The sequence below is a fragment of the Thunnus thynnus genome, chromosome 1, assembly GCF_963924715.1.
Source record: "Thunnus thynnus chromosome 1, fThuThy2.1, whole genome shotgun sequence".
Taxonomy (NCBI): Eukaryota; Metazoa; Chordata; class Actinopteri; order Scombriformes; family Scombridae; genus Thunnus; species Thunnus thynnus.
In genome coordinates, this window is record NC_089517.1 from 30,432,381 (window position 1) to 30,459,318 (window position 26,938).

General features: G+C 39.8%; 2 protein-coding genes and 1 long non-coding RNA gene across 5 annotated transcripts in view; 2 read left to right on the forward strand and 1 right to left on the reverse strand.

Moving 5' to 3' along the window:
* The first annotated feature begins 281 nt into the window (after nucleotides 1-281).
* On the forward strand, nucleotides 282-9,096 carry brd7 (bromodomain containing 7). The gene is made up of 17 exons (XM_067595123.1): nucleotides 282-429; nucleotides 819-1,012; nucleotides 1,145-1,238; nucleotides 1,328-1,388; nucleotides 1,506-1,650; nucleotides 2,014-2,124; nucleotides 2,490-2,659; nucleotides 3,491-3,605; nucleotides 3,841-3,916; nucleotides 4,341-4,448; nucleotides 4,555-4,690; nucleotides 5,832-5,943; nucleotides 6,041-6,088; nucleotides 6,879-6,966; nucleotides 8,009-8,152; nucleotides 8,525-8,656; nucleotides 8,905-9,096. The coding sequence occupies exons 1-17, from the start codon at nucleotides 381-383 to the stop codon at nucleotides 8,973-8,975; spliced, it is 1,854 nt and encodes a 617-aa protein (XP_067451224.1). The 5' UTR covers nucleotides 282-380; the 3' UTR covers nucleotides 8,976-9,096.
* Nucleotides 9,097-9,132: 36 nt separating this feature from the next.
* The window catches only part of adcy7 (adenylate cyclase 7), a 61,264-nt gene continuing 43,458 nt past the window's right edge, over nucleotides 9,133-26,938 (reverse strand). For 2 of the 3 annotated variants that reach the window (XM_067595080.1, XM_067595089.1), the window contains 16 exons: nucleotides 26,334-26,377; nucleotides 24,379-24,438; nucleotides 23,372-23,449; nucleotides 21,323-21,392; nucleotides 21,107-21,204; nucleotides 20,767-20,851; nucleotides 16,272-16,409; nucleotides 16,047-16,148; nucleotides 15,328-15,530; nucleotides 14,461-14,569; nucleotides 14,202-14,360; nucleotides 12,995-13,141; nucleotides 12,591-12,698; nucleotides 12,202-12,316; nucleotides 11,007-11,131; nucleotides 9,133-10,452 (listed from right to left, as the gene is read on the reverse strand). In XM_067595080.1, coding sequence (XP_067451181.1) covers nucleotides 10,306-10,452; nucleotides 11,007-11,131; nucleotides 12,202-12,316; nucleotides 12,591-12,698; nucleotides 12,995-13,141; nucleotides 14,202-14,360; nucleotides 14,461-14,569; nucleotides 15,328-15,530; nucleotides 16,047-16,148; nucleotides 16,272-16,409; nucleotides 20,767-20,851; nucleotides 21,107-21,204; nucleotides 21,323-21,392; nucleotides 23,372-23,449; nucleotides 24,379-24,438; nucleotides 26,334-26,377 — 1,788 coding nt within the window. In that variant the 3' untranslated portion in view covers nucleotides 9,133-10,305. The remainder of the gene's footprint in view (nucleotides 10,453-11,006; nucleotides 11,132-12,201; nucleotides 12,317-12,590; nucleotides 12,699-12,994; nucleotides 13,142-14,201; nucleotides 14,361-14,460; nucleotides 14,570-15,327; nucleotides 15,531-16,046; nucleotides 16,149-16,271; nucleotides 16,410-20,766; nucleotides 20,852-21,106; nucleotides 21,205-21,322; nucleotides 21,393-23,371; nucleotides 23,450-24,378; nucleotides 24,439-26,333; nucleotides 26,378-26,938) is intronic. The other variant, XM_067595098.1, reaches the window with a different exon arrangement.
* On the forward strand, nucleotides 16,330-22,005 carry LOC137186308 (uncharacterized). The gene is made up of 3 exons (XR_010928999.1): nucleotides 16,330-16,451; nucleotides 17,158-17,238; nucleotides 21,335-22,005. It is a non-coding gene; the product is annotated as an uncharacterized lncRNA (long non-coding RNA).

Here is a 26,938-nt window from a genome sequence, read left to right on the forward strand (position 1 = left end):
TTGTAAAGTCTGAGAAGATGTCATCAGGGCTATTTTCTTTTACAATAACAGAAAACCTGAGATCCAAACTGAGCATGGAGTTAGAGAGAGAGAGGCAGGCATCTTTCAGGCATGGGAAGCTACTGAGCTAAACTGAGGGGAGGAGATAGAGATGGACATTTACAAATCTGCTATCACAGGAATACTCATCACAGGATAAAAGTTTTGCGGGTCTTTGGTGGTCTATGTGAATCATAGGTTTATTACGCCCCCTACCGGCGATAAAGGGAGTCATATCATCTCGCGTTATCACCGCCTCTCCGGTAGGTGGCGGTAGGGTCCGTCATCGCTCTTCCTGCCGGCACCGGTAACAGAAAACAAACAGCCAGAAAACACAAACAATGGGCAAGAAGCATAAAAAACACAAGTCCGAAAAACACGGATATGAAGGTATTTAAGAAACAGATAGTTCAAGCATTTGTCAACCTGAGCTATTTAATGTTTTATTTTTCAATATATGTGCTGAAATAATCCGGTTTCGCGCTTGTTAGCCGTGCTAGCTGGTGACTTAGCTGCTAAGATAGCTACTGAGCTAAATTAGCTGTTTATTTTCCGCCTGTTTCTGTCTTGATGCTACAATTCGGTATGCACATAAATTCAGCGATTTAACATTACTGCACGACGTTACATGTTGCTACAGTGTAATTGTAACGCTTGCTGTGTAACTTAGGTTAAGCTAAGTGTTAGCGGCTATTGTTTCTATGACTCCCATCTTCTGCTGTCAGCTGCAGTTAGCTCGATGATAATAACGCTTGTCTTGTTGACTTGGTGGTCTGCAGAGTACGGAGAGAGGCCACTGAAGCTGGTGCTGAAAGTGTCCGGGAACGAAGTGACGACGGGAAGCTCGAGTCGGGACACTTTTTACGACGAACAGCCGGCGGAGTATGACAAACCCAAGGACAAGAAGAAGAAAAAGAAGAAGGACAAAGAGAGGAGCTTTGGGTCACCAGAGGATGACCGAGGAAAGAAAAAGGTACCTGAAACACACTCTCTGCTACTTCTATATGAGAGAGTCAGTAATTCTCTTTTGACTGTTTGAAATCAGTAGTCTGCATCAACATGTTTGCGTGACATCATATTTAAAATTTGTTTTTTATAATGATAGATGACAAAGAAGAAGAAAGGCCAAGATGCAGATGGAGATGATGACCGGGAACAGAGCAGAACTCCTGTCCGTTCAGAGCTGGATAAACTGGAAGGTACAGAAATCCCACATCATCTCTTGTTTGAAGTTTGTTGTCACTTCTTCTCAGAGCTTTCCTTGACTTTTCTTTGTGTTGGTATTTAGCGGAGAAAGAGCAGACTCCTCTGCAGGAAGCTTTGAACCAACTCATCAGGCAGCTCCAAAGGTGCAGCATTGATCATTTATTGTTTGTCTGCTTGCTTGTTATAGTTTTGTTTTTTTTAGCTGTTCATTGTATTATTAACTGACCCCACGTGTTTTATGAACTGTGTTTTCTGTGTAGGAAAGACCCCAGTGCGTTTTTCACATTTCCGGTGACGGACCTTATTGCTCCCGGCTACTCCTCAATTATCAAGCGTCCTATGGACTTCAGCACAATGAAGGACAAAGTGAAGAAAGAGTGCTACCAGTCGTTGGATGAACTCAAGGTATATATATATATATACTTCTGCACTGCACACAGGTGTTAGAGTGCATGTCAAATAATCGCACAAAAGGGTAAACTAAAATAAATGCAACATGGAAGAGGTTGATAGTGGATAGCATTTCAGTCAAAATAAAATCTCAAAATTTTACTAAAGTCAAGAAAGGGCAAGTTTTAAATCTGTGTGTATGTAGGGCCAAATGTGCATCTAGCAACAACTATGCTATGTGTGTTGGTCAGCTGGTGTCAAGCAGTCAATCAAGCAGTGCCCCCAAAACCATAATGTACTCCAAGGCATAAGGTTTGTGTCTTTTTGTTTCATAACTGCTGTTTTTTGTGTTTGACGTGTGATGTGTCGTTGATGCAGGTTGATTTCAGGATCATGTGTGAAAACGCCATGATTTACAACAAACCTGAAACCATCTACCATAAAGCTGCTCGGAAACTGTTGCACTCTGGGATGAAGATCTTAAGCCAGGTACGAAACTGAAGATTCAGGACAAGTTCTTTAAAAGAATAAATTGTAGCCGTGTTTATTTTGGAACAATGTATCAGTTTTTATGATAAATAGTGAGAGAGACCCTTCAATCCGGATGTTATTTACTGTATTTATAAGTTTGTGGTAACATTATTCAACTTCTGCACTCATTCAGCAGAGTGTAGCAGTGCTGTTAAATGACCTTGCTTTTGCTGTACTGCAACAGATGGGGGCAGCAGATAGCTTCAAATGATCCTCAGTATCATCACCAACCAGTTTATAGGCATGTTTGTCTCCTATGATTCAACTGTCTTTCCTTATCCTGAGTGGAAAAAATAAATAACTTCCCATTGTCTTTCCTATAGGAGAGGCTGGAGAGCCTGAAGCAGAGCATAGAATTCATGTCTGGCCTCGACCCTTCAACCAAACTGCCGGGGAAGACTGAGGAACAAGGGAGTACCAGCCTGGACCAGAAAAAAGAGGGACCTACAACCACAGACACCAGCGAACGCTCCCAGACACCCAGCACACCCAGGTCCTTCAACCTGCTGACTTGTTTCCTTAAGTCACCATCTTAACGTAGTGTAACATAGGTGATATCTCAGAGATCTCTCACAGATGTGTCAGTCCAGAAATGGATAAATGCCCTCCCTGATCTTGAACAAATGAGTTTTTTTTTTTTTAATTAGTCCATTAACTACAGTTTCCAGCTTTCCTGCTAAATCACATGTTTTAAAATCTGAAATGAAAGCTGGAATTATAAGTTACACATCAATAACGTTAAGATAAAGATACCTAATGAGAACTAAAAACGTAGCATGTTGATGGAAACATTTTCCCACTCTGTCAGTACACAGTGTCGATTTCTGTGAGCTTGTTTTCCTCTGCAGTGAATCAGCTTTCCACTGTAGAGCTTTGAGAATGTGAGGAATGCCTTACAGCATGCCGTGTCTTGTTTTCTCTCGTGGCTGTGCATCTTTGAAATCAGTGTACTGTTGCCCAGTGATGTAACACAACCTGACAATTAAAATCACGTGTTGCTCGTGATTCACCATCAGAGGAACAGCCGAGAAACACCTCCACTCCGCTGGCTTTCATTCAACCACCTTTTACCTTTGTGTCTCACAAAAGAAGATATTGTGTAAAAACATTTTGATGGCTTTCATTGACATCAGCACAACGCTTACCGGTAGATCATCTGAAGAATGACACAAGAACGTAGGCGTTTAATGAACAGAAGCGCTCACGCAGATTGCTGTGTCTCATAATGTGTGCATGCTTCCTTTTCTTGCTACAAAGCAAAAACCTTTTCATTCATGGTCAGAGTGTCTCATCTGTCGTCTTTCAATTTGTGTTTCCTTTACAGACAGGACAAAGACTCCAAGGACGAAGCGGCAAAGGCAGAGAAAGAGCTTGAGGAAATCCGCAAGGTCATCGAGGAGTCTGGAGGAAAGCTGTCCAACAGAGTGCTGCAGTGTGATGTGAGGAACCAGAGTTAAACTCTGGATTTTTCCCTTTCAAACGGACATATCCATCATTAAAAACATGATGACACCCATTCTTTCAGAGTGATGGCAGGAAATGTTGAGAAAATATGAATCCTTTTCTTTTATCCTAATAAGTCAGACCGGCGACACATACAACCAAATCAGTTCTCATATTAAAAAGAATTTCCTGTCACTGAGTCCTAGTTCACAATTTCTTTTTGTTGTGTAGTTGGAGTTTGCGAGGCGGAAGGCTGATGGCTCCACCACTCTGGCTATTCTCAACCCAGCAGATCTTTCAGCAGGAGGTAAATCCATCTGGGACATTAATAGAGCTTAATAATTAGTCCATTATAAGTTGACCATCAACAAGCTGCTATTATGATAATCAATTAATTTTTAATAAAAAGTTTGACATTCAATTTAACTTGAGGAAAAGGTCTTTTTTTTAAAGAAAAATGTGAATATTTGCTGATTTTCCCGGTTAAAAGTGAATATCTTTGGATGCTGCAGTGCTGCTCGGACAAAATTGTAGATGTTACCTTGAGACATTTTTCACCATTTTCAGACATTTTATAGACTAAATGATAAGTCAGTTAATTGAAGAAATAATCAGCAGACTAATCAATGATGAAATGAATTATTAGTTGCAGCCCTAGTCTGTAAATTGGAAAAGAAAATGAGTTTGAGGCAGAATTTTTTGAAGTTGGTAAAATGAGTTTCCCGTTACAGATGTGGGTTACTGTCCCGTGAAGCTGGGCATGATGTCCAATCGACTGCAGAGCGGTGTGAACACTCTGCAGGGCTTCAGGGAGGACAAGAGGAACAGGATCACTCCAGGTACTGGACTACGCTGAATGAACGAGTGAAAAGAACCAATATCTGATCTCTCCTCTTTGCTGGTTCGGTGGTAATGAGCTGTCTGTTTGTCATACACGTCTCCCAGTGTCCTACATGAACTACGGGCCGTTCACCTCTTACGCACCCACCTACGACTCCAGTTTCGCTAACATCAGCAAGGAGGATTCTGACCTCATCTACGCCTTCTATGGAGAGGAGTCCAGTCAGCAGAGCTCAGACAGGTATGTACAGTATGACGAGGAACGCACCCCAGCTCCGTGGCATTCACACAAAACGTCACTTCAGGCATTCCTGGCTGATTACTCTCCAGATGTTTCTCTTTTTGCACTGAGTTTAGTCAGTCTGCAGGATGTCAGCTGTCAGCTGTAGACTGAGCTTCAAACTGACTACAACCCATCAATTCTTACACTTTGGTCTCAACAGGACTGTCATTACAGAGGCAGCAACAGCAGCTGTACTTGGTCGTGCTCGTGTAATTATGTCCCTGAACGGCATCCCCCTCAGTTATTGCCTTCTTCACTGCATTACACCATTCTGCTGTAGCAGAAGTAAAACTCTTGTTGGTGTGTTACGATGCTCACTACTGTATTTCTGCCCTTTGGCCGCTTGTAATGGTGATCGAGCAAGTGCCACTTATTCTTTGACAGAATATATATATATATATATATGTTGCTCTGGATACATGTCAGCCAAAGGTAAGAAATCTACTGAAAGAAAACAATACAGAAAGATTTAAACACTTTTCTCTATGCTGCAGTGTCCAAAAAGCATAAAAGTGAATGAACAGCTCCAGTCAACTTTCTCTGGCAGTCAGTCTAATCTTTTAAACAGATGTATTAAGTAACAACATAGAAATGCTTTGTTACTGTTGTTATTTGAATTAAACACAAGTTTTTGTCTTTCAGATTTTTCACATGTATTTTACTACATTTTTGAACTACAATAAATCTTTGGAAACATTTAGTTTGTGAGAGGCCGTCAAGGGACATGTATTGTGTGTATGTGGCTTCACTGTATGTGTGTCTGCTTTTTTTATTGTATCAGTTGAGTCATAACAGCGGAAAGCACTTATTTATTTAGTTTACTCTGTTGTTAGGTCAATGCGTGGTCATTGTCTGTTGTGTCGTCGATTCAGTCCTTCATTTCTCTTCATGGAGCAGCATTGACCTTTGTTTTCCAGTGTGTGAAAATGTGTAATTAATTGTTAGCTGCATATGTCTCCGTCTCACAGTGTGTAGGAGGTTCAGCAAGTGTCAGCAGAGTCGATATCGACTTCATTATTCTTAGCCTGCGAATGATTGTTGTTGTTTTTTTTAACCCTGCTGCTTAGAAAACAAGTGGTAAATGTTTGTGTGTTTGCAGCATGTCAGAGTTCCTGACCAAATCAGACGAGTACGTATACAAGCTGGCAGACAATCTTCTGGATGCAATGACGAACGGAGAACATTCAAAAACCCTGAAGGACACTCAGCCAGTAAGCACCTACTGTGATGTCTTTACTACTTAGTTTAGCAACACAGGACAGAAACAAAAAGAGTATCAGTTGACTGAATGGATTGTTTTTTTTCCAGCAGGTGGAAGAGCCAGCAAATACACAAGAGGACAAGGATGACATGGAGGTGAGAGATGAAAAGATCTGGAGCTAAAATCCAGATCCAAACCTGCTCTGTCCCCCCCCCCCCATGATAAATAGCTTCTGTACTTTGTGTCTCACATTACAGTAGAAATGGAAATGATATCAAGTTCATAATGTGAGATATCAGCGTGCGCTATGTAACACAAAACCACAGCCATTCACCCTCATGAGTGTTTGATGTGATGTGTGAGCTCCCGCCATGCCGTTGTTTGGTGCAGAGCACGTGTTCTTGCATTACACCTCGTGTGTGGATACTTTTCATTTCATTTTGTCATCATAGATGGCTTTTGCAGATGGTTGCTGCATCAACCAGCTGTGTCAACATAGCAGGGGCCTGCCTGTAGCTGCGATCCATCCACGCATGGAAAGAACATTTCCCCTCCAAACACAGCGGTGCTACTCGCTCAAGGCCCCCGCTTTTTTGGAGAGGCCTGTGTTTTCTTTCAGTGCCCGCTGGCTGCGCGGCTGAATCGCTCCTCAGAGCAGCGGAGGAAACCGAAGTCGAGGCCCCTCCATCAGGCACACAGCAACCCTCTGTCCTGGCTGTTTGCTGTTCTTGGCCGCTCTCCAGTTTACTCTCATCCCCTGCTCGGGTGTTGCAGCTTTTCATTACGTTTGATTTTATTGGAGCGAAGAAGCGGCGTGACTAAAGAGGCTTCAAAAGGCCTAGATGTTCCGTCTGAGCGTCAGCTGTCTAGTGTGGAATGTATTTTTCTAATCTGACTAAACACGTTGTCCCCCCCCCCCCCCCCCCCAACCCCTATCTCTTGTAGGTAGCTGAACCCGAAGCAACCAGCTGTAACAGGCTCGACTTCCTGCGCCCTGCTGCAGGCCTGCAGGAGGCTGAGGAGCTGTCTGGGGGTAAAACTGCCAACAAATTATGTTTGTTACATTTAGGGCTGCAACTAATTACAGATTTATCAAAGTTTAAAGTGATCTTTTTGGATGCTTTTGTTATACCTTGATTGGATAGCTGACAGGAAATGAGTGTAGGAAAAGATGGTGATAAACATGCAACAAAAACTCCAGCCAGACACAAACAAGGGATGTTGTGTTTAATGGCCCGCACCCTAACCCCTTACAATAATCTATCAGTAATTCCATCAATTAATCAGTCCTTTAGTGTAAAATATTGGAAAGTAGTTAACAATGCTCAGATAAACTTTCCTGGAGCACAAAGTGACGACTTTAAATTTCTTTTTTTCTGACCAACAGTCCAAAACCCTCAAAATATTTAACTTAACAATAAACACAGAAAATCAGGAAAATCCTCACAGAACATGTTTGGCATCTTTGCTTGAACAATGACTTAAAATGATGTATGATCAAGATTTTCACTTCTTGCAGCTGTAGTTACATTGCATATCCAAGTAGTCTCATAGTTTTGCATTAGAGTGTAAACCAGCCACATATAGATGAAAATATACAAGAATTAAGGGAAACTGCACACATCAAATGGCTCATTGCGTCCTCAGTTCAGAATCTGACAGTAAAACCAAAACAACTCCACAATAATTAACTTTTTAATGAAACATCACAAATTTGACAGACAAGCAGAACACTGATATCTGAATGTTTGTGCTTTTTGTGTCTCAAAGGAAACAAAGTAATTCCTAATAACTCTCTACTATAATGGTATTTCTATTGAAGTAATTACAAAAAAGAAAGCTCTCATCGGAAGCAGTTAGATGGGCCATTTAGCACTCAGCATCCCATTATCTGTCCTCTTAAATCCTTCTAACAGCTCAAAGTTTTTTTTTTTCCTCTCCCTCTTCTCTCTCAGCACTCTGATATTAATGAAGCAAAAAAAGAGAAAACCAGTCTGAGTCAGGGTCTATAAAGAATGAATGTGAGAGGAAGTACCAACTGTGTGTGTGTGTGGTCTTTCTCTCTCCCGCCATAGAGGCCCTGCACATCCAGCAGAAACTGGACGAGACTACAAAGCTCCTGCGTGACTTGCAGGAAGCACAGAAGGAGCGTCTGAGTGCCAAGCAACCACCTAACATGATCTGCTTGCTGGCCCCGACTACCAAAGAGCTGGATTTGGGTAAGAAGCCCCTATGCATGGCCCCCTTTGTTCCCCCCCTCACTGAAGCTGTGGCCAGCTGTAGACCTCTAACAACACTTCATTTACCTCTTTAGTTCCCAGATACACAGATGTGGTTTGTCTTTTAGCTTTCAGCAACATTGAGGATTCTGTACTAGGAAAAACTAGCATGAAAGTAGTAAAGGGATATTTTAAAAAGTCACATTATTACTATAAAAACTATGATGTGAAGCCTTTTGTCTGCCTACCTATGATTGACCCCAGCTGCCTCTTTGAATTGAATTACCCTCTCCCCTGGGAATAAAAGAAGACAAACTCATATAATTTCCTGTTGTCTTGATCACATTTCCTCTGGACTCCTCTCGTCTGCAGCTGAGAAGGTGACAGGGAACTTGGCCGCGCTGACTAGCCAAGTGGCCCCATGTGACGTCAGCAGCGTCTACGGCATCAGGAAGGCCATGGGCGTCGCTCTACCTCCTGAATCCTTCATAGACCTCACCACAGGTAACCACCTGACTGCACCAACAGCTTAACTTTTGATTCAGTGTTACATGTTGAGAGCAGTAAGGCAAAGACATATTAGAGTTGTGAAATAAATAAATAAATATACTAACATATCTGCACTCCTAGTATTACATAAAAGTTTTCTAAAATCTACTTTCATCTACTTTAAGTTCTAAACTTGACCTTACAAATATTGTACAATTCAACTAGAGCATAGCACATCTAATATTAATACTTCTTGTTTTCAGTGCAGGAGATGGCTGAACCAATGGAGACCTTGTCATGTTGTCAAGATGCAGTTCCTGTTGCGGCTGTATAATGAAACTCCAACCACCCACACAGTTTAATAACATAAATTTTGTACAAAAGGTGCTTTTTGTGTGACATTTGTATGCATTTCAATCAATAAACCTCTTTTTTTTTTAAAAAACAAAACAAAACCTTGGCTGTTGTGAATCATAGAAAGGCAAACCACAGACTTAGGAAAACATTTATTACATTCTTTAACTGTACAAAATTCAATGTCACATTTGTTCACATAAAGGCCAATGTATTATGTAACCACAGTTACAGACAAGATGATGTTCATGGTAAGGCCACAAGACTAATCAAGTTTTCAGAGGCACAGAGAATGATCCAGATCAATTCAGGTGATTACCTGAGCTGGAGCCAGAAAAACATTCACAGCAGGCAGGATGTTGGATCACACACACACACACACACACACACAGACAGACTTAAGGACACTAAGGAGAGTGTCACAGGTTTCCCCTCATTGCAGCATATATGCAGACAGGCAGCTGAAGACATGATAATTGAATTATTGTCTGTGCAGAATAAAGAAACAGATGGCATAGACAGCACATGGATTTATGTATTTCCTCCTGAAATGAAGCAAATGACGTATATGTATTAAATAGTTGTTGCACAGCTGGAACCTAAAAGATGTTTAAAAAAATTGTGACACTGGAACCTAAACCTATGGGGCTCTAATGGTTATCAGAGATGATTTTGTGTGACAATATAGTAACTTAATTATTTGAATTTGGCAGGAAGTGAAACTACTTTTAGTTATCTTAAGATTCAGCCAGTTTGTGACATTGAAACAGCTCAACATGTGTCTTGCTCATTACACAGTAACAGAGCAGAGTGTCCACCTCTTCTCTAACAGGAAAACCTGATGGGTTTCAAAATATGATCCAAACAGAATCTATTGTTTTGTTTTTAAAGGACACAAGAGGTCTTCAAAAATGACACGGCTGTATTTGGCATTAGTACGATACACGTTTTTCTATCACAAACAACATCTAAGTTAAAGACAGAAAAAAGTACAAAAGTGACGGATCACTGGACAGATATGTGTTGGTGAATAGAAAAAGATGTTGATTGTACGTACTGACCATCCCTCCAGAAACGACACATGCCACATGCTGATCTGTCCGACAGGTCCCGAGTACAAAGTGTTGATTCAATGTGACGTCCACACACAGCGAGGCAGCAGTTCCTTTCAGCATTTTTATTCAGCGATATCACAGGAGCGCAGCTGTAGTACAGTCAGGTCTGTCTCAACAAGACGTGCAGGAGTCTGTAAACTCTTGACTTGTGTACATGAGTCTCTCTCCAGTCCTGTTGGCTGCGGCCACTTGGCCTCAGCTCAGCCCCATACCTTGCTGCTTGCTCATGTCGGTACACACAAAGAAGGTTTTCAGCTCCCCTTTCCCCTTGACGTTGATTAATCCTCGACAATCGCACGAGTAGCCCAGCTTGTGCAGCACATCAGATGTTTCCTCTGTCACCTGGAAATAGACACAGAGGACGTAACGCACACCTGCAGCTGATTAGACTTTGAAATTTCATCATAAAAGCCAAATGACAAAGTCCCAAATCTGCTGTGAGACCATCCTTGCAGCAAAAGAAACTCCTGACTTTCCTTAATGAACACATGTATCAATTTACAACTTTAATATGGCAGCATAATCGCTATGGTAATATTACAGTTTGGGAATAATGCCATTATGTGAGGCTGAACTGATTTAACTCAAGTTAAAGCATAATTTGCTTTCAATCCACAGAGCAATAAGGTGCTATTGCATGGGAAAAACCAACAAAATGTTCATTTTATGAGATGCTCCTTTGACTGTCAAAATATGAGAATAGATTTTTTCTGTCACTCTTGAGGTGGATAAAGAAAATCTAATCTGGACCAGAGTTAGAAATTGGATCTTTGTAAATCCAGCTGTGATTGTGTTGAGATTTGCAGTGACTATGTGAGAATTGACATGTGGATGTTTGACCTTTGAGACCACATGACATATTGCTGTTTGCCTTGGTCGGACTGTGCTGAATGTACCTGGATTTTGCCGAGCTCCCCGGTGCTCTCCATCCTGCTGGCCACATTGACCGTGTTGCCCCAGATGTCATACTGAGGTTTCCTCGCACCGATCACTCCGGCTATCACCGGGCCATGATTAATGCCTGTGCAAAAACAACAAAGGCAGACAATTCAGGTTAAACTGAGAGGAGACACTCCTTAACTGCTGGACTCAAGTCTCCTACTTCACTGTAAAGTTCGTTCTCAGTGTTTGTTCACTGGATTCAAGTTTCCACATCACACTTGTGTGAGTTGAATATTGGACCAGGATTGGCTTCCAAACTATTTATGATGTCACAAATCATGCTCATAGGCCCATTCTTAAAATCAGATGTTCAATGAGTCAGAGAAACTTTCCACTTTCTGCAGATGAATGTGAAAACAAACTCTGCACATACATCATTCTGCACAGTGAAGCTCAAACAAACAACTGTAGGGACAATTAAACATATTTTTGAGCGGAGGGGGACTTTAAGGACTGATGATTGAGAGGTTTTAATCAAATACAACATGAAACATAAGAAATGGTTTTAAACACTTTAATAGCTTTTCAATAAACATATATTTCAAGAGTTACCGGATTTTGTTTCTCAGTCACAAAGTGTTTTGACACAACTGCTGATAAGAATGTTCTGCTCTGAGCCAAACTTGAAAGTTTACGTCTTCTCTATGTTTTTATCTCCTAAAAATGTAAATGTTTTAACCACAACTTTTATCCAAGATGACTGCTCAGAGTCATCTGGCTGAGGATGACTGTGTCAAGACCGCAGACACAATAGACAGAGGTGAATTTTTTCTGTCTGTCTCATTGTTTGAGTATAACATCAGTATATGGGGCAGGCTTATACCGACCATTCACGTTAGGTGGATACTGTGTTGCCACTCTACTAATAATACTGTATACAGCAAATTTCTGTCAAAGATTAAATTAGCGTATAAAAGATGGCTTCACTCAGTTAAGAAGATCCTGAGTGTGACATGACAGCTAAATAATCGACTTTCAGTAAATGCTTCTGCTCTCATTGCAAGAACAGTAAATAAGTGCCAGTCATGCACAGTGTAACCAGGGAAACCTGCAGGGTTATTGTGTCAGCACTAACAGAGCTGGATACAGTGCAGTATTCAGTCAATGAAAGTTCGATGCTGAAGCTGCCAAGCGGCTGAGCGCACTCACCCACACGAAGCCTGAAGCTATTGAAGGAATGTCTGTTGATGCCATCCAACTTGCCAATCAAAGCGATAGCAAACTCCACCATGATCCCGATCTGGGCCTGTTGCCTCTCGCGGTCCTGAAAGAATATGTCATTCGACAACTTCATTACGAAAGCTTCCTGTTTTATGACACGTCAACAAGTGACTACTATTGCAAAATGATGCGTTTGGTATTTTTGGTGGTAAAGCACTTTGGATAAAAGGATTTAAGAAATGTGATACATTTTTAAAATATGAGATGGAAAACAAGTGTCCACAACACACGAGTATTTACCGTATCTCTGATAATAAACAGTTAACAAAACCAATCTGACCCAGTCTGACCCTGATCTAAAGCAGTAGTTAGTTCACCTGATTGTTCTCCTGACCAGGCGTCCCACTAAGCCCTGCAGCAGCCATGTAAGTGCTGCCAATTGTCTTGATCTTCTCCACACCGCTGAACTTTGGCTTGGACAGCAGCTGTCGGGTTAGAGAAAAAACAAAATACAGAAATGATAATGTTAGAACTTCATCATCCCTGTTTTCTTCATTTACAGTATTTATTTCTGCTACCATTAGAATTTTAGATAATAATACTGTGCTGTTTCAGCCCAGTCAGGGTCCACATGTTCTGCATTTGAAAATGTACATGCTATAATTATATGGGCTACATTTTGAGTCAGTGTTTGATAGCTGCGCATAAACAGTGGGGCCAGTGAGACTTGAGAAATGAGGATGAAGGAGAGCTCTTTCTTTTCCTGCTTTGTCTTCCTGACCTCGTCAAAGTCGGCGATGATCTCGTTGAGGAGCCTGAGGCATTCCAGGCCCTCCTTGTTGATATCACACTCCGTGTAAAATTCTTTGAAATCTGGCACCGAGGCGAACATCACACACACACAGTCATAAGACTTGTAGTATAGGTCCTGTTGGGGGAAACGCAAAATAAAAAATAAACCCAAAATACAAGAAGCACAATAAATAATTTTACCAAGGACATGACTGGAATTGTTAGGCTTTACTGTACAGACACACCTCCCACACCTACTGCTAGTTCTGTTGTCTGCCGATATAAAAGATCAATTTGCAATTCAGCGCAAAATTTTATGTAGTATGTAGTAATTTAAAATCATTTCCATACAGATTACTATATAGTACAACATTAAGTGAAGACATTTTAAATTTCATGACAGACCCCAAAAAGCATCACCCAAGTAATACTGCCTCTGCCTCAGCAGAATATTACCACACAACACCTCTGTTAGCACAAGTAATTAAAATGAAACACAGAAGGAAAACAAGATACTGGAAGGCATCAGTGCACAAAACCACTTCTTATAAACACTGTGTTTTCAAATAGGTCCAGTATGTTAGTACGATGCTTGGCATCATTTTTCACCACTGTCAGTAATAAGCTGATGACCTCATTAGTGAACAGCTCGCACTGTTAATGTTCACAGTATTGTGCTTCTTAAGGGCAAGAGATTCAGTCTGCTTTTGTCCCTGAGTGAAAGCAATGATAAAACTCCCGTTGACATTTGGAATCACTTAATAACTTAACAAGTTAACGCATATGACCTGAATATGCTGCTTTTCAGAACATTACCAATACATACTTGCTGAAACAGTGGCTTATAAAATCTGAGAAAAATTCAACTGACTTACTGCACATTAACATGATGAATATCTAACTTTTGTTTTACGTTTCACAAAATGCGTGCGTGCACTCGGCAAGGTAACACAAAGTTTGACTGACTGTCTCTAGAACACAAAAAATGATGATAATTTCCCTTTTAATGATGGCTAAATTATCACTGATTATGATACAACATGAATTTTAGTTTAAATTTAGTTTCCCATTGAGGATTTTTTTTGCTTCCCTTTATCACCAATCAAACAGTACATAACAGAGGGCAAGATCCAACCAAAAACCTGCCCCCCACCACGTAATTCCTCATTAAGAGAATAAATTGAGTGAAGTCACACCTCATTCTTTTTATTCTCCCCAACAAACAGCGCTGCCACATGCGCTGGCAGCACGTTCTCCAGCAGCAGGCGGTTCAGGTTCTCCCTGGTCTCGATTTCATCCTGCTCTGTGCGGTTCTTGTACTTCAGCAGGAAGTCCTGGCGGAAGCAGGACTCGTTCTAGGAAAGAGAAACACAGTGAGGTTGAAAGAAATGGGAAATGGGAAATGGGAATGGGAAGGAAGTCAAATGAAGAGAAAAAGACAAAGAGTGTGATTACCTGTTGTGAGATGATGAGCATAGTGACCAGGAACAGGGTGATGTAGATGCAGCTCATCACCTGGGGGTGTTTTACCAGGCCGATGCATTTCAGGATGCAGTCATCTGTGCTGTAGAACAAATGAGAACATCCATGTCTGGCCTTCACTTCAATTGACATATTTCATATATGATTACTGTATGTAAACTGAAGTTAATACCCGTAATATGTCTCGACCACTCCCATAGTGCTATTATCACTGTGCTATTATTTCACCCATTAACTGCAATATATTATTATGAGATGACACTAACTAAACAATTGCCAGTTGCAATTATTTTGGATCAAGTTAACCAAAGGATGCATGAAATCTAAGAAAATGACTGTTACGACCCTCTCTTCCCAGTCTGCCTGTGGCTTCAATTTGTGTGGCTGCTCTCTGTTGTTTCTGCAGGTACTGGAGGTGGATGTGGCAGCATCATCAGGAACACTGGCAACACCGGGGGCTCTGGGTGCCAGTGCCTCTTCAAAAACCCTTTGTAGTGCAGTTGCTGGTGTGTTCTCCTCCCTGAGACACCTTTTGGCTTTTGGGTTGATATTTGACTTGTTTTTTTGCACCATACAACACTACATTCACACACTGTTCCACTCATGCACTCACCTACACTACTGATCTCACTGACTACACATGCCATTGTTAGGTTGGGTTTTTCTCTTAGGTTACTTTCTTTTTTTAAATAAATTGGTTATTAATTGGCTTTGTTGTGTGCGTCTCCCTTCTTTGTCATGACCGTGCGGCCCGGTTCGTGACAATGACTAATATCTAATATAACTTGATATAATTATAATTCTTAGGCTTGAGGATTTACTGTCGACATTCAGTCCTACCTGCTGCAGTTCCCGATGATATCTGGTGGAATCTGATGATAGAGGAATTTTCCGTAGCACACAAATAGATCCTCCTTAGTGCTGAGGATGATGATGTAGTATACGGTGGAGGCTAGGGTGAGGAAGAGCACTTTGAGCTCAAAGCTCACCCGCAGGAAGACTCCACATGCAATGAGTGACAGGATACAGCAGTATACAGAGTACTGAGGGAGAGAAAGAGGGAACAGACCTGAGACAAATAACATTAACATTAACTATACACAGATTTGTAGATTTATTGGTAACAAGAGCGTAATGTGATAGGTTAACCTTATTTAACCTTTATAGGCAGTAAATGAAAAATCAATAAGTATCGGTATCCAACAAGTGCATTGTGATTTTAATACTGTCATACTGTGGACTGGCAGTTACTTATTGTAGCTCCAGTCACCCAGTAATCCCCTAAATTCGTCTCGCAGGGCCTACATCCAACATATCAAACATTTTGATGAGGTGTCTGATGTTTGGTTCATGCATTGTATCCTTTTGGCATTGTTGCAACTCTCCAGTCATTGCGATGCACAAATCATCCCTCCTGGCAACCACAATCATGCATTCTCTGACACTCCATTAAACACATGCCAGAACTATTTGCAAATACCTATTAATCCAGTTTGATATGAATAATATTAAATATTTCTGTTCTAGTGTGGTGTATGTTTAACAAATCCATCACTCACAGGCAGGTAGAAGAGGTCTTCCTCTGATCCCTTTCTTGAATCATTTTTGCAGGCCGAGTCACTTGAGTTAGACGAGACATATTGTGTAGAAGGTGTCCAGCACTGCAGGGGGATAAAAAAGATTTGACTGACAAGCAGCCACTGGACAGCACGCTTTGAAGTTGGCATGGCAGCTATGAAGTGTAGCACAGCTAGAAATAGCAGAGTATGTAATGTCCCTCTTACCAGGTTGAACATTGCCAAGATAATGATGACCGCAGCCGTTATGGTGGCCAGAGGGAGGCGCACACACGGTCGCTTCACCACTGCCTCCGACACAGCTGGCAACCACTGGCAACTTGACAGCTTCTCTGGAAACAGGCGCTGCAGACGAAGAGAAAGAAAAGGAAAGATGGAATCAAACAGGTATGAGGAGCATGTGACTTTTACACAGTCATCTATCTCTAGACATCATGTGAGTGACTTTGCGCTGGCTATTTCCAGTGAAGGAATCTATCTGAGAGGAGGAAACACTGCCAGTCAAGGACTGAATGTCAGGTGTCCTCCACCAAGTCTGTAGGTTAGCTATTGAAAGCTACAGCACAGTGAATGAGGACATAGCTTCCATGACATGTTTCCATTCTCACACTGGCTAATTCTGGCACAGTGAAACACATACTGTATGTACACAACTACACTAACACATGTATTCACCCTTTCCTTTATTCATTTCCAAAGCACTTCCTTAGTAACATGCATGTTTTTGACCAATGAATCTTTTATTGTTTAATTTTCTGTTGTATAAAGACTCCTTTGTCCTACTGCCACAGGCCTCTGCATATATAATAGATGATCACTATGAAACATGACATCATATGCAATAATTAAGCATGAGAAATACACAGTCAAATGCAACAAATTTTTTTAAAGTAAAAATGAGAGAGAGAAATGGTTGTGTATTGCAAATCACACACCACCTGACCCAGTATGCATGTACTTATTTTGAGATTGAAAATGTATTCTTGACCTCGGAAACAGGCGTTGACACAACAATCTCACCACAAGGTTAGTAGCTGTTCTGGAGCTTTTGATCTTATCACACAATCTTCTATTTATTTTGTTTTTAATTTAGAAAATCTCATCTGTTCGTTGCTGGTTGGATAACCCGGCCCAAATAACAGAGAGGGAGCTTAAGAAAAGCTACCGACAGATGGTGAGTAAAAATTACATTTTTCCTAAAGGCCTGCTGTATTATGACATTTATCTTGTGTAGCCGTGACACTACAGCAATAAAATCCTCTATTAATAATTCCACATTTAATTTTCTCTTCTTATACACTAGGAAATTAAATTAATAGAATAGAATAGATGGCTTTAAGTTGAATTGAAACTTTAGGCCACAACACTTGTGAGTCATGCACATGTAATGTGGGTCAGGCCCAGGCCAGTGTAGTGCATACAGCCTGCCTCTCCCTGTTCCCCTTAAACCATCTCTAACATCACATCATAAAACAGAGTAACAGTGACTCAAAGACCGTTTCCCTCAAAGAGAATACTTGAGATCATCTGTTAATAGAGGTATAACTTCAGGGTTTGTCCTATACCCACATTAAAAGCTGCATTTACCAGCTACATCTGGCTGACAATCTCACCTGCTTGAACACTGAACATGACATCTGTCAATCTAAATTTCACCTCTTATGTTAGTAGCACCTCTAAACCGTCATAGATTTCTCCGTTGTTGTTAAATCTGGCTTTACTTTGTGTCTTCCTTGTTTTAATCTATTTCTTATTCATATACTAAGTTGGTTCAGTCATTGAATACTCTCTTGCTCTCCCACCTTTGATTTTAATAGTCAGTCTTGAAGATGCAAATTCATTTCTTGCATTATCCTTGTCATATCTCTGTTCATCAAATTGAATCTTCTCTCTGCTTTCATTATACAGTTTATAACAAAACTGAGTACATCCCTTGTCAATATCACTAAAATGTTAAGTATTTATAAACAGGGTTGCTGCACACTTTTTGATATCAAATTTGTGCTTTTTGAGACGTTTTTAAGACCTCAGCAGAGAAAATTACAGACCCTTTCCACAGCAAAACAGATGCACATTAGGGATATTAGGGATATTTTTCTGGATATTTTTGTATCTCCATATAACAATCATATGTAAAATCTTATAAAGTAATCAAATTAATGGCAAATGCAATGAACTGTGTTCCATTGTTATGCTTTACATTAGATAAAATTCTTTTTGTTAAAAATAAAAAATAATTTTAATTTAACATTTAAATTTTAATTTAATTTTGACAACACTGTGTGAAACAATAAGGCTGTTCTGGTCGTTCTCGCACTCACAGAATAGGCTGTAGTTAATTCTCCATATTATGACACATACACGTTATAGTAGATCTACCTTTCATCCACTTTAACACTCCATTAAATCTGTCAACTCTAGCTAAGCGGTCAGTATTATCCTCTCCTTCATGTCGCATGTTGGCCATTGAGGCTCCGCACTAAAAACATTACTATCCAGATTCTAGCAACTATCAGAAACAGAGGACTTTGCTAACTGTCTTTAACTTAGCATCATTTGTACTGTTTTGTATACTTCTTTAATCCTGTTAGCTTCATGAGAGCAGATGGCCTCTGGAGAACCAATCGAAACATTACCAGAAAAAGAAAGAGCTGGACTGACTCGCGATCGAAGACTAAACCATATTTAAATTAGTGAATCTTTATCTCCCCTCATCTTCCCATCTCCTGGGGAGATATTTCTCATGCAGCTAGGCATCACCTAAACATTTCAGACCTATACCATAATTAAAAACTAAGACTGTTTAAGATATTTTTTGACCTTAAATTATGAAAATCTAATTTAAGACTTTTTAAGGATCTGCAGGAACCCTGACAAATCCTGTCCATTTAATACAATTTCATTTGTTATAGACAATACTCAAGAAGAATTTAGTCAATTCACTTGAAAAACAGAATGTTTGATTAATTAAACTATAATGAAAGGTCCATATTTAAGAACAAACTGCAACAAAAGTCAGCACACCCTTCATTACTCAGACTCCATTCTTTTATTTTTTATATTTTGTATGGCTGCCTTTGTTTTTGACGACAGATTCGATCCTCCTGGGCAGAGATGATCTTGCATAAATCTGTGGAGAGATGTTCTGTCATTCTTCACAGATAATTCTTTTCAGCTGCTCTTTGCTGGAGGGTTTTGTTGCTCTACTTTTCGCTTAAAATACTATAAAGGTGTTCTGTTGGATTCAAGTCAGGGGACATACTTGGCCAGGTCATAGTTTTCACTTTTTTCTTCTTTAAAAACTCTTGTGAGATTTTTGCAGTGTGTTTGGGATCATTGTCATGTTGGAAAATTCCTCTCCTGACAACCTTCTTGAGCCTGGGAGTCATCTTTTCATTCAGTATTTGGGTTTACAAACTTGCATTCATAGTTCCATCTATAAATGTCATCTCCCCTACAGCTTTTGGACTCATGTAGCCCCATATCAGCAACTCCCAAACATGCTGGACCTCATCTGACCCAAACAAAATTATTGTTTTCATCTTGACCACAGAACGTACTGCAAGTATTCATCAGGCTTCTTTTCATGTTCTTTGGCAAAGTTTAATCTTGCAGTTTTGGACTGTTTTGTGAGCAACGTTTTTATTTTGGACGTCGTCCGTAGAGGTTGACTTCATGCAATGTCCTTCGCACTGTCCAAGCAGACACTGAAACAGCAGTTTCCACAGATAATCCTTGTGCCAAGTCAGAAGCACTTGCCCATCTGTTTTTCAATGCAAGGTTGCGTAAATAGCGAATCGTGCATGTCGTCATTTTCTGAGGATGGCCACTGCGCCTTCGGTTATTGGTAGTATGGGTCCTCCTGTATCTCCTAACCACTGCTGCAACTGTGTTTTGGCTTCTGTTCAGTAGCCCTGTACCCTCTTTCATCTTTATGAAGTCTCACAATCTGGTTTCTTACTCGTTCATTCAGTTCCTTATGGAGCCATGTTGCATCAGGCCAAACCTGAGAAAGTTGTGGTGTTCACAGGTTCTTTTATAACCTTGTTCAGGCAGATTTTCTTTATAGGAAGTCACAGGTGTACTCACTTTAGTTTCAGTGGTCACAGGTGTAATCATTTTAGTTGCATTGTGGTTGTACTTTGAGGCCTGTATTTTCAATTTAGTCTAAGCTGTTTGTTCTTAATTATAAATAAGATCAAATACTCTACACTCCACCCTAAAAATACTACTACTACTTATTGTAAGATGATACAATTTTAATCATTTACTATTTTAGTGATATTGCACAGGGGTGTACTCAGTTTTGTTGTATATGTAAATAATATATATAACTTACTATTTATTAGAGATAAATTATCACATTTGTGTGTGTAATATCAGAGTCCCTGAAATTACCAAGAACTAGAGGAGCAACTTATTGTCTAGAAATATATTTCATATATTTCCAAACCATGTTCACTAAATACACCATGCTGGTCTACAAAGTGAGACTTCAACACACGTTGCAGGAAGAATGACAAACCTATTACAGGACTGCCTGAGCTGCATCCAGCGGGGCTTAAGGGGCATATTTTTTCTACTTTTTACAACCCAAATGCTAACTAAGACAAACTGCCTGAAAAGAGCTGAAACTTGAACTTAACCTCTTGAATATCTAAATGTGAATATAAAATATGAATGTAAGACCTAACACACTGACCTGCAGGTGACCTGCGAAACAGATGGCCAGGGTCAGCAGCAGGACACAAACCAACACTCCAAATGATGTCCCCAGCATCTGTCGACTTAGAGAGATAAATAACAAAAAGTATGTCAAAATCAAAATCAGTCTCCCACCTCTCCTTCTCCCATCAGTATAATCTTCATAGCTTGCTTTTGAAGTAATACTTGACATGTGACAAATGATGCCTCAGGGCTCAGTCAGAAAGAAAAAGAGGTATTGTTTCCTCTTCCCAGTTGCAGAGTATGATAATTATGCTCAACAACTTTGTGATAGATTTTTGACAGTAAATAACAGAGTAAATTCTGGTCATACTCACTCCTTTGTGACTAACATCTGAATCAGAAAGATGCAGAGGAAGATGAAGGTGGCACAGCCAACGTAGTGTTTGAACATTGGCAGATCCAGGGCTCGGTACTTAGAGGGGGAGAAACATAACAAAACTGAACTGCTTGTTTAGCAGTGGGATACTTTAATGCAGATGTAAAAATATAAATTCTATAAGTGATCAATTGCAGCTTTGTGTTGAACTAACCTGTTTCTCCAGGTCTTTCTTCGGAAACCACAGAGCTAAACTACCACTCTCCTCAGACTTAGACCACTGCCTGAGTGAGTGAGGAAGGAGGGAAGGAAGGAAGCAAGAGAAGAAAGAAGAAAGGAAGGGAGGGAATAAAAAAGAATAATAAGAATAAAAGATAATTGCTCTGACATTTACACTTCCAATATAACAAGTGTAACATCTGCACTCTAAAGTGTTTTAAAGGGTAAATCAACACTTTCAAAGCTCTTTGTGATAACCCCACACAATAAGCAACACCTTTGAAAGAAGGTTTGATTTTTCAACTGCAGTCTGTTGCACTTGTGATGACATTGTTCAATAAACAAGCGTGTACTGCCTGGTGCTCACAGATCATTGTTAATCAAGAAACATGTGGAAAGGTAACAACAATGTATTTATAATTTCTACTTATTATAATCAAAGACCACAAAAATGACCCCATACGCCAACGATCCATATATAAGCAATTATCAAGTCTCGTGAGTTAAGCTACTATGTTTTGTAACATCTTATAGGAGTCAAATACACTCCTGGTAAAGAATTAAAAGTGAATATTTTCCATTAAAATAGAGCCTTATTCAGGAGTGACTGTTATGGGAAAAATTAGTTGTGCAATAATTATTGAAGCATCATCTTGACATTGATAAATGACCATATAACACCATAAAGTATTCACAATCACAAGGTAAAAAGTTAAACTTATGTTCATCCCATGTTGTCAAATAGTATTTAGTATTTTACGCAACAAAAATCCTATAATATTCCAAAAATATACTGTAAGCCGTATCCAACGTAACCTTTTTTTCACAAAAATAAAATAACTCTTTTTTTTCCATAATTTTGTCGATTTGTTCATTCTATGCCTAATATGTACAACAGTAAGGTTCCATTTAGATTTGTTTGTTTTCCCTTAGTTATGGATATGAAATGTTGATATATTACACAAATATGCAATTAGGCACATATTGGATCAGTAAATGGTGTATAAATGTAGGTTTCTCCATGTTTTGTGTAAAGCCAGAGAGAAGAGAACAGAATTTATGATAATATTTCAGCGAGTATGGATGACCTTGATAATAAAGTCATGTGTCAAGAACTGAGACAATGCTGAGAGATCTGCAGAAATGTACTCATTAAGATAGAATAATGAGACAAAGAACATAATGACATTTGTTTGTGTGCGCATGTTCACTCCAAGCTCCTTCTGTCTGCAGCCATTTGTCCACTACAGACATGGAGCTGAACTGTAATGAATGAATGAAAAGGAGAAATGCGGAGGAGGAAAATGAAATAGAAACTAAGAGCGTCTGTCTTCACAGGAAATCATCTGTTGAGGGTTTGATGGTTAATTATTTGTGCTTTAGAATGTAACCGTCATGAAACAATTAGAAAATAACGTTTTATTTCTCTCATTTGCTTTGTTCTTGCTACCGCTGCTCCCTCTCCTCACTCGACCACTACTGCTCTGCCCGTCCAGGCCAGTGACTGCCAATCAACTTTCCCTGTATAAACTTTTACTGGCCCTGGGCCATCAGGCCAGCGGTTATGTCGGACCAAACATGTTCTTGTGATAGATTTGGGTAAAGTTTACCTTGATATGTTTCACATAGACATAAAAACTGGGAACCGTAATATCTCAATATGATACATTTGTCCCATTTGAAATATTTTACACTTCTCTGAATATTTTACACTATTTTACGCAAACCTCAATCAGTGATGTCACAGCAAGTGTTTTCCAACACCAATCAAAACACCTACTTTATCATCATTGACAAGAATGTAGTGCACACTACTTGAAACCACAATCAGTGATGTCACAGCAAATGTTTTCCATCACCAATCAAAACACCTACTTTATCATTGACAATAATGTAGTGCACACTGCTGGAAAATTTCAACCCATTAAAAACTATTTAGAAAAGGTTATCTGCCTTCGCTGCTGATTTAACCTTTTACTACATTTTCTTCTTTTATTAAATGTAAACATAAAATGAGATTTGACTGGTTATTAAATTGACCTACTTGCTGCTAAGCTCATCTATGGTCGTAGTCATCTCATTGTGCAGCTCCTCATCAAACTTACTCTTCTGGGACTTGTTCCTGCGCCGGAAAGTACAGAGACAATTAGGAAGAGGCAGATGTACAGACAATGAAACACAAAGGATGACTGGAACAGATGCTGGAAAACCAGATCAGGTCATGCAGGTTACTCAGGTCCAGTTTAGCTGTGCTTGGAGGTAACTTGGTTGATGCCATTCGGAGCATTAGTGGGAAAAGAGAGATTTGGTTTGTGCCTGTGAGAGAGTTATGTAGAGCGGACGCAGAAAAGTGTGTTAGATGATCTCTGTGGGATTCAGCAGGAGTGCTTCTGCCGTGCTTCTGCTTGGAAACTCCCTATTCTATCAGGAAGGAAATACTTGCACAGATGCACAGCCCCAGATACACAGAAGCCCCAGTCAGTGATCAGTGTTAATAGGAGCATGTCAGTCCACTAACAGAGGTTACAGGGTGTCTGATGGCTTTTCAGATCACATGTTGCCCTGTTACAAAGAGGTAGCAGTGAGAAACAGTGAGATAAGAACAGCAGTACACCACCACTGCTCAGGTTAGTGTTGGGATTGCAAGGCTCTCCACTAAGGCAGTAGTTCTCACCACATGGGGGAATTTGGAGGTGGGGGGTCATAAATTAATTAATGGAAGTAGTGAATTGTGATTGTCATATTGAAAATAATATTCCAATGTGTTATCTCTCTTTAATAGTTGTGAGAGATGAGTAAGTTAGCCTTTACTCCCACAAATCAATTAATCATTTGAAGCATGCAGATTGTGGAGTATTTATGAGCAATGAATAAAATAAATTTAAAAATGGGTAGAAACTAAAGTGAAAGCCCACCATCTTTTGTTTTCACACTTTAAACAAGTGACTATGAGCAGGCATCTTTTTTCTTTTTAGGAGTCACAAGCCAAAAGATTGAGAACTACTGCACTTAAGGAATGAGGACCTTGCGGACCATGAAGGCCCCACTCACTTATAGCTGCTGAATGGAGGGGTGGGCAAGGAGAACGGCTCTTCTAGAGACTCATCAAAGCTGTCAGGGTCCAACAGTAAGACACAAACACAAATTCATCATAACACAGCAGTAGGGAGCGATAAACACAGGCCCGATGATTGTATAAATGTGAAAATCCATCCAAAACACTGTAGATATATGCTTGTCAACAGGAGCAGTAATGCTCACTACTGTTCATTTTGACCGCAGAGAAAAATATTCAGCTCTGTAATGTCGTCAAGCTTGAGTAGGTGAACCACACTTCACTGTCACTTAAAGCCTCAGACATGTTCACCAGCTGCTGCCTCTGCTACAGTGGACTGTGAATACATGAATGAAATTAACAATTTCCAAGATAAAACAAACCTCAATTCTCACAGAGTGGAATGATTGTGCTTTTAGGCACACACTTATCTCTTCTAATCACATTACTTCAGCCCACACTGGTTGTGTAGGTGAGTCCTGCCCACTAATCAGTAGCTACAATTTAAATATTTGTCCATACACTTACTGCCTGTGCCAAACAGGCAAAGAGAATTAACCATTAGAAGCTATAACCATAATCAATTTGTCTATGCATTATTTGAAACTAATGAAGGGGCTCGTCACAGAGCTCAGCACTCCCACCACTCTGCAGGAATGACTGCCAATAAAGCACAGCTGTACAAAGTAGACCCTCAGTTAGGACATTTTGTTTTGTTTGGAGGTTGCGGTTGACTCCTCTGCTTTGTGATGTAACACACTTCCTGAATTGAGAACATAAATTGACTTCTTGTCAAATAATATAACATTTTTAAGGAACATTTTACCCTTACAGTATTTATATCACATCCTCTGTTATGCTCATTTGTTTAAACTGTATAAACTTACAAATGACTCAATGACATTAATATTGCAGCATCATCAAAAACACAATGATTCATAAAGTTAGTGCAAAGTTTTACCAAACACGGCTAAGCACGTCTAAATCTCCACTTGAAGTATCTATATCGACCAACTGCCACTCAAACTTGAGGGTCAAACTGTATCTCTTTTTATTTCCCTGCTCTGTTACCTGGCACTTACAGACTTGAACATACATGGCAGCAGAGGTGGCTTCGGAGGTTTGACTACTATAATGCTTTTTTTTGGGAATATTCAGATAATACCAAATATTATGGGTTGGTATGAACTCAACAAGTAATGCCTTATTTAAATACACTTTATTCTATGAGCAGATGTTTCCATTTTGTCTTTAAAGAGTTGTTTTATTGCAAACACCTCCATTTCTTACATGTGTGGGAATATAAGTAAGAAAATGAACATGCTTGTATTCTCACTGAAAATCACTCTAGATAAGACCCTCGACTTGATACTTAACATTAAAACTTTAGATCACACATTCATAAATAGAAGAGAAAAAGTCAAAGAATAGAAGTGTGAGAAAATGTGAGTCAAAAGGAACATCTTGTGTGTAACCAGTCCTCCAGCATGACTCTCAAGCCCTGATTACAAACATAAAGCTTAGCTAATAGTGACATCACTCCAACAAGATTTTTCTAAGCTCCCATGAAAAGCGTACATCTTACACACTGTGATAATCTCTGTGTGCATCGTTGAACACTTCCAATGATCCAAGTCAGAAAAATAATATCCCTCTAAATGGTTTGATGTACTATATTACACAATCTTATTAATGAAATGTGATGGAGCGATGAGCAGTTCAGATCCTGTGAACAGATGGGAAAGCTGACAGAAAGCACTCTTCCCTGTTTCAGCAATGACCATCAAGATGCTATTGAGCAACAGCGTTGTTACACAGGCCAACTTCCAGGGTGAATGTGTGTGAGCACACTGTATCTTCATTCATGACATGTTTCACTCCCACTCCCCAATGCCTTGAACATAAAAATAGTCACCAAATGTGGATTTGACTATCAGCTAAGAGTTCTTACCTCTCAGTGATCTTGCTGCCGGGGTTGGTTCGCAGGGGGATGTCCTGAAAAAGACAATGACCACATTCAGACACTAATACACCACCTACATAAGCTCAATTTATCAAACTTTTTTGTTTGTGACATAAATTACCCTCCCACAAGATTATCATCTTAAGTCACTGTGTGTAAGTTACTTATCTAGTAGATGTACGCTGTGAAAAATGTGCCTTTTCAAAACAAAAACTATATACTGTATGTCTACTGTATACAGCGAATTTCTGGAAAACTTTATACAGTGTGACTCATTGTAGAAATCCATCCACATGTATGTTTTCTGCATTGATTTTGCATTGCTACAGTAGGTACCTCTCAAATCACTATGATATTCTAAATTAGTTATGCTAAATCAGAACAAAAATTAACAACTTACAACTTTCTCATATTGTACTTGTTAGCCAAATGCTTTTAATATTCAACGGCTCAGAAAATACGGCAAAACTTTTTCCATTATGTGTAGAGGAACAGTGCAGCAGCATTTTTACTTTTCATAGTAAAAAGAGGCCATTCTGTAGTAGTTCTATCAGTATTTTACATAGCTGTTATTTCCTGGACCACTTTACTTA

Coding starts and splice junctions, on each gene's coding strand:
- brd7 (XM_067595123.1), top strand. CDS start 381: ATGGGCAAGAAGCATAAAAAACACAAGTCCGAAAAACACGGATATGAA. Junction 1,013..1,144: donor ATGACCGAGGAAAGAAAAAG/GTACCTGAAACA, acceptor TTATAATGATAG/ATGACAAAGAAGAAGAAAGG. Junction 2,660..3,490: donor CAGACACCCAGCACACCCAG/GTCCTTCAACCT, acceptor TTTCCTTTACAG/ACAGGACAAAGACTCCAAGG.